The sequence below is a fragment of the Cygnus atratus genome, chromosome 1 (genome assembly GCF_013377495.2).
Source record: "Cygnus atratus isolate AKBS03 ecotype Queensland, Australia chromosome 1, CAtr_DNAZoo_HiC_assembly, whole genome shotgun sequence".
Classification (NCBI taxonomy): Eukaryota; Metazoa; Chordata; class Aves; order Anseriformes; family Anatidae; genus Cygnus; species Cygnus atratus.
Window position 1 is genome coordinate 32,453,682 of NC_066362.1, and position 6,000 is coordinate 32,459,681.

The 6,000-nt window shown below is 35.9% G+C and overlaps 1 protein-coding gene across 4 annotated transcripts in view; it reads left to right on the forward strand.

The window, feature by feature from the left end:
* TMEM117 (transmembrane protein 117) overlaps positions 1-5,606 on the forward strand; it is a 211,883-nt gene extending 206,277 nt beyond the window's left edge. For all 4 annotated transcript variants that reach the window (XM_050716931.1, XM_035544103.2, XM_035544104.2 and 1 more), the window contains exon 8: positions 3,750-5,606. In XM_050716931.1, the coding sequence (XP_050572888.1) occupies positions 3,750-4,390 (641 nt within the window). In that variant the 3' untranslated portion in view covers positions 4,391-5,606. The remainder of the gene's footprint in view (positions 1-3,749) is intronic.
* Positions 5,607-6,000: the final 394 nt, after the last annotated feature.

The window sequence follows — 6,000 nt, forward strand, 5'->3', positions numbered from 1 at the left end:
GTAGGAGTAGGAAGATGTCATGGTGTTCATATATAGTTATAATGATAACCATATAAGTTATCTGATATATTGCTCATATTTAGTGTTTAGTTCTTTTCGCAACAGTTTTCAAAAGAAAAGGAAAAATCATAGAGCTCATAGAGCACACCAGAGATGCAGAGAATGTAAAAATTATCTAGAAATGGGAAATATAAGGAGTTTTAAGCACATCTAATAGAAAATATCACAATATCTAACAGAAATAATAGAATAATCTAATAATAGAATCTAATAATAGAATAATCTAATAGAAAATAGCACATCTAATAGAAAATCAGCAGCTGTCAGGCAACTAGCTGCCACTTAGATGTACAGAACATGACTCATCTTAGTTTACTGGAGCATCTGCATCTAAGCTGTTTGTCCAAGCACCATTTATAGTCCACACCAACACAACTGATAGAATCAGGAGAGCTTCAGGCTGTGCTCCTCTCTGCCTAAACCTATCTGGAAGCTAAGTGAGGGAGTTTCAAGTTCATGCTTTTAATGTAACAGGAGGAATTGAAATGTACATCTCTTTCATATCAGGTGAGTATTCTAATTTATTATACAAGGGGTCCAGAGCCTTTTTTAAATAGTTCTAACATAGCTTCACAATTATGAAATCAGAGTGTAGGACAGATCCTACATGAAGCCAGAGATCAGACACCTAACTACCTCTGTTCAGTATTTTCAGTATTTTCTGCTAGCTTCTTAGCTAGCAGAACACAACTCCTTCACCATCAGCAGGCTGGCATCTCAAGACTTACTGCTCAGGTGGCTTGTTCTAGATGTTGCACTTTGGACACAGATGATTACTGTGAAATCCACTAGGTGCCATTATGCCAAAAGACGAGGTGGATCATAGCTCAGCATTAGAATAGCAAAGTTCCCTTTGTCAGTCATACCTGAAGCTAGCAATCAAGATTATATCAGTGTCTTTATAAAGGCCATCTTCATAATTTTCCCATTTCATTACACTTTGAATTTTGATCTTTCAGTCATCTGTGTTTTCCTACACATACTTTATTCTTGCCATAACTATTTGAAGGGAAAGAGTAAAACTGGTCTTACAGGAGTCTCCTGCCTCCAGGGTCTAGCAGTCTTACTGGAAAGGCACCTGTCATAGCTTTGCAGAAACACAGAGTACCAAATGCAAGGTTGTTGTTTTTTTGTTGTTTTTTTTTTTTTTTATGGAGCTGGTAACAAAGAAGTGGAATTTTCTTCAGACAGTCTTATGATGCAATTTCTTGGGAAAAGAACATGGCTTAAGGAATTAACTCCGGGTCAGTGCAGCAGGGATTGTTGCTTTCTGGTTGAATCACAGAGCAATATTTGATGACAAATTACTGTTCCAAAAAATGTCCAGGTGAACAACCATAGCAGAGAAAGGAAGTTTTGAATACAGTAAATTAAATTTTCTTTCAAACTGTGGGTAAACAGATAACAGTTCTAATATTTGTATTTCATTGCCATTCGTGTTTAGCCTATTTTCCTAAGGAAATGAGAATTATGTGATCATGTTCTCTGTGTGAATTGGTCTCTCTCTCTCTATCCAACAGCATCAAATAACTTTTCAACCCACAGCCAGTTTCAAGAACATTTTCGGAGGGTGGGAATCTAAACAATACTTACATTCCCATCATGTCCTGAGAAATGGTGGTTAGGTAGGGGAGAATCATCCAAGTCAGTGCCCAGCTGAGGAAGGAGCAGGTAGAAGTCATCCATTATGTATTCTGTTTGTCAGCAGCCAACTAATTGGTGAATGTGTGTCCCAGCCAGCCCACCAACACACACTATGCAAGATATATTCTGGCTGTGTTTTCTGAAACATCTTACTTGATGGGGAAGCTAAGGTAATTCAGACGGAGAGAAAAATATAGGGCACAAATCCATAGGAAACTGCATCAAGCTAAATCAAAGAATCATGGAATCATTCAGGTTAGAAAAGACCTCTAAGATCATCTAGTGCAACCTTGAACCTAGTACTGACAAGTCCACCACTAAACCATGCTACTAAGTTCTACATATACATCTAAGTTCAAATTCTGTTGTTTCTTACTATATTTTGTATTTTAGCATCATTTTCAGAGTCTCAGTGTTCACCTAAGGGACATAAGTAATATAAAATGTAGTGACAATCTTCTAAAACCATTATTTTCTAAACCTACCTCTTTAACGAGTTGACTACAATATTGCTGAAAACCAGAAAAAAAGGCTAAAGGAGTTATTCAGGAATTATGTGAACAGGATTCACTGCAATGTCTTTTCAGTGCAGTTTGATTTCTGAATAGTGACAATAACACAATAGAAAGAGCATTCTCATCCATTTCCAGTCCAAGTATAATCTAGGTTGATTGAAGAGGACCATTAAACACAATTGCTAAAATACAAGGAGTTACCCTAATGGAGCATTTTGGTCCATGGTACAATTTGAAAATACAGATCTTGAGGAACTGGAATTCACTTATTCTTTACCAAACCAAAGACATAAGTCATTTGGTAGATTCTCTGTTACATTCATTTTCTTTTTTCCTTGAGGCCTACTTAAATATGGTTTTAGCATAGACCAATATCATTCATCATCAGCAGGAACATTCCTCAGTGAATGTCCTTTCACATCATGCTGTGGTGTCGGTCACAAATTCTCCATCCTGATGCAATTTTGATGACATGTAGATTTGCTGGGTTCTTGATTGGTGCCAGTCATTACCTCACAGGTAAGATTTTAACACATGTTCAGCTAAAATGTAAGGGATTCTTTAAGTATGAAAACAGTGTAATTTTGTTTTGTCTGTGTATATTCACTGATTAATTTAGCTAAGAAGGAACACCTGGAGGTCATCTGTTCCAATACCTTGCTCAAAGCAGGGCCAACTTTGCAGTTGCATAATGATACCTTTTATATATTTTGGATGCCTGGAGGAGACATGCAAAAGAGTAATTTTAAATAATAAAAGGAGAAAAGGTTCCTCCTCCACTATTGCAGGAGCTTCATGTTAGACTATGAGTCACTCCTTGGAGGAGTTCCTCACTACACAGAGTATAGGAAAGCTAAATGGACTAGTCTCCCAAGACTAAAATCAGCCCTTGGTATTTCTCAAGGGCATAATACCTCTAAATCACAGTTTATCCAGTTGCCCCACCTGCATGTATCTGGGCACCATGGTTAGTGTACGAAACAATATATGTATGTACTTTTAAAATGTACATACTTACAAAGCTCCCAAAGAGCCTCACTTCATTCATTACTGGCATATAAATAATTCTATTAAATATGGCCTTTTCAAGGAGAATTTCCATGTGAGTCTTTCTGAAGCTCGGAAATTAATGCTTTTTAGGTTTATTGATCTATACCACATCGCCTAATGGTCTAATCAACAGGTCACCTACAAACTGCAATGCGAATTCAATTGATATACTGCTGTGCTTACATTACAAAATTATTTATTATGTGCCCAGACCTAACTGTGAAATACTAAGGGATATTCAGCATAAATCTGAATGTGGTAGAAATCTTATTACAACTTTGCTTTACTGATTAATAAAAAAAGGATTTTTCTCTCAGTAGCTTTTACATATGAATGCATTTGTACTGCTTCTAAAATGAATACATCAGATGACTGAATTGTTTTTTTTTCCCCTTTCCTTTTTTTCTTTTTCTCATTTTCCTTTTTCTTTCCCTCTCTTTCTCTCTCTCCTTCTCTTTCTCTGTTTCTCTTTCCAAACAGGCAAATGGTTTAACTATGGAATTATCTTTCTTGTTTTAATCTTGGATCTAAATATGTGGAAGAACCAAATATTTTACAAACCTCATGAGTATGGCCAATATATTGGTCCTGGACAGAAGATCTACACAGTGAAGGACTCAGAAAGCTTGAAAGACCTTAACAGAACTAAGTTATCTTGGGAGTGGAGATCCAATAACACTAACCCTTTGACCAACCGGACCTATGCCGAAGGAGACATGTTCTTACACAGCAGATACATAGGCTCTAGCCTTGATGTCAAATGCCTGGCTTTTATTCCAAGTTTGTTGGCTTTTGCTCTATTTGGTTTCTTCATCTGGTTCTTTGGGCGATTTCAGAAAACTGACCAAGGCATGGAGAATTTAGACAAATCATACACAAGAATGAAACGAAAGTCACCATCAGATATGGGAATGACACGAGAAAATACGCAGGTGTTAGTAGAAGAACCATTAAGTTTTCAAGAACCTCATCTTGTATCCATAAAATCAGACTTAAGTGAAATAGTTTTCAATTCTTCTCTCCTCACTTCTGAAAACTTGAACGCGCAATTGAATGAACAAGAAAGCCCTTTACAGCCAGTACCAGAGTCCTCTGTCCCTAAGAGTAATCCTCCAGCATAGAGGCAAATACCCAGGAAAAATAAATAAGCAGTTGCTGTAATAGTTCAGTTTTACCTTTTGTAAGATAAGATTTACATAGTGTTTAGACTAAGAAATTCAACCTATACCAAAAGGTGCTCAGCATGCTTTTTCTAGGATTTTTTTTTTATTTGTATTATAGTACGTGCCTACTGTATATCTAACATTCCTTTATAGATTGCTTCCCAAAATTGCACAAGCTATTTATTAATACATTACCTTAACTGTACAATAGTGTATTAGATGATTACTTGCAGGTATAAAATTCTACCGTGGTGGTGCCTTGAGACATTAAACTGTTTTTTAACTCAACACCAGATGTATAGCACAGTTCTTCTAATCTATTTTGCAAAGCTTTTTGTATAAGGTTATTTTCAAGTATCATTTGATGTCTTAACAGAGGAGATAAATGCAGTTATTCCTTAAGAAGGGTTTCTGTTAGGACATCACAACTTGACTTTGTTATTTACTCATCTGTGGAGCCAATGACTTTGATGACCGGACTGCAGAGAAGCATGTTGATTACCTTTTAATTTTTGCTGGCTAGCTGCCAAACACAAATACAGATTCATTATGCAGTAAACACAAGAGCGATAATACAGCATGGGTCACTACTTACAAAAATGTGACTTTCTCCATCAGTAATAGCAATTATGTGATAATGCCTAATTATATTTTTCATAATTAAAGATAAACTGCTCCTTGATTAAAAATTCTGCCCTTCACCTTTTAGAAACGGAGGTGAATATACACCCTTAAAGCAACTTTTTCCATCATCCCACCAAACCTATGTAATATCAAAGAGCCAGTGGAGTGCTTACAGTAAAGGACGCAGAGCCCGTTAAATCCAGTATTCGTATGCTTCGGTGCAGATGTTGTCTGGGTATACACGAAACATACATATGAAACACGCCACACATGGACAGTCTAAACATGCTGCAGAAATGTTTTGGGGTATTAATTAAAATGGATTTATACTTGAAATGTCTTGTAACCTTTTCTTTCTTCATTCGTTATCCACGAGTAAAAGTAACCTGGAAGCAGAAACATGGCAAAAGTGTTTATTTTGCTTTTTTGAAGGGGACTCTGGAATGTGAATTCTTCTGCTGTATGATCAAGCAACATGCACTAGAGAAAGTGCATATCTAAAACATCAGAAAGACTCTGATATGCCTCTAATTTAGTTCTATAAATTGTTGTTACAAGTTACTAAATAATAAGTCATTTTTAAGCCTGAATTATTTCCCTGTCATTTACTGGTGTTGCTGTATTTTGTCTTTGTGACTTTTTTATCTCCATTGTTTTGATCTATCTGCTTTTAAGTTTTTGGAATGCTGGATTTAGCATGCATAATAGAACTATGCATTTATTAACTGTCAGTTGAGAGTCAATTTTAATAAACATCATTCGACAATTGTTTATTATGAGGCAGGAACATATTCTATTAGTTTTGAAGTTCGCTTAAAAAAAATACACATGCATTGTCCTATTTAAAATCACAAATATTTCTGGCACTAGAAAAGATAGACAGTATCGCAGTAAAGTCAAAATCAAATATTTTGTTTATGGACCATTTAGTATTTCATCAGGCA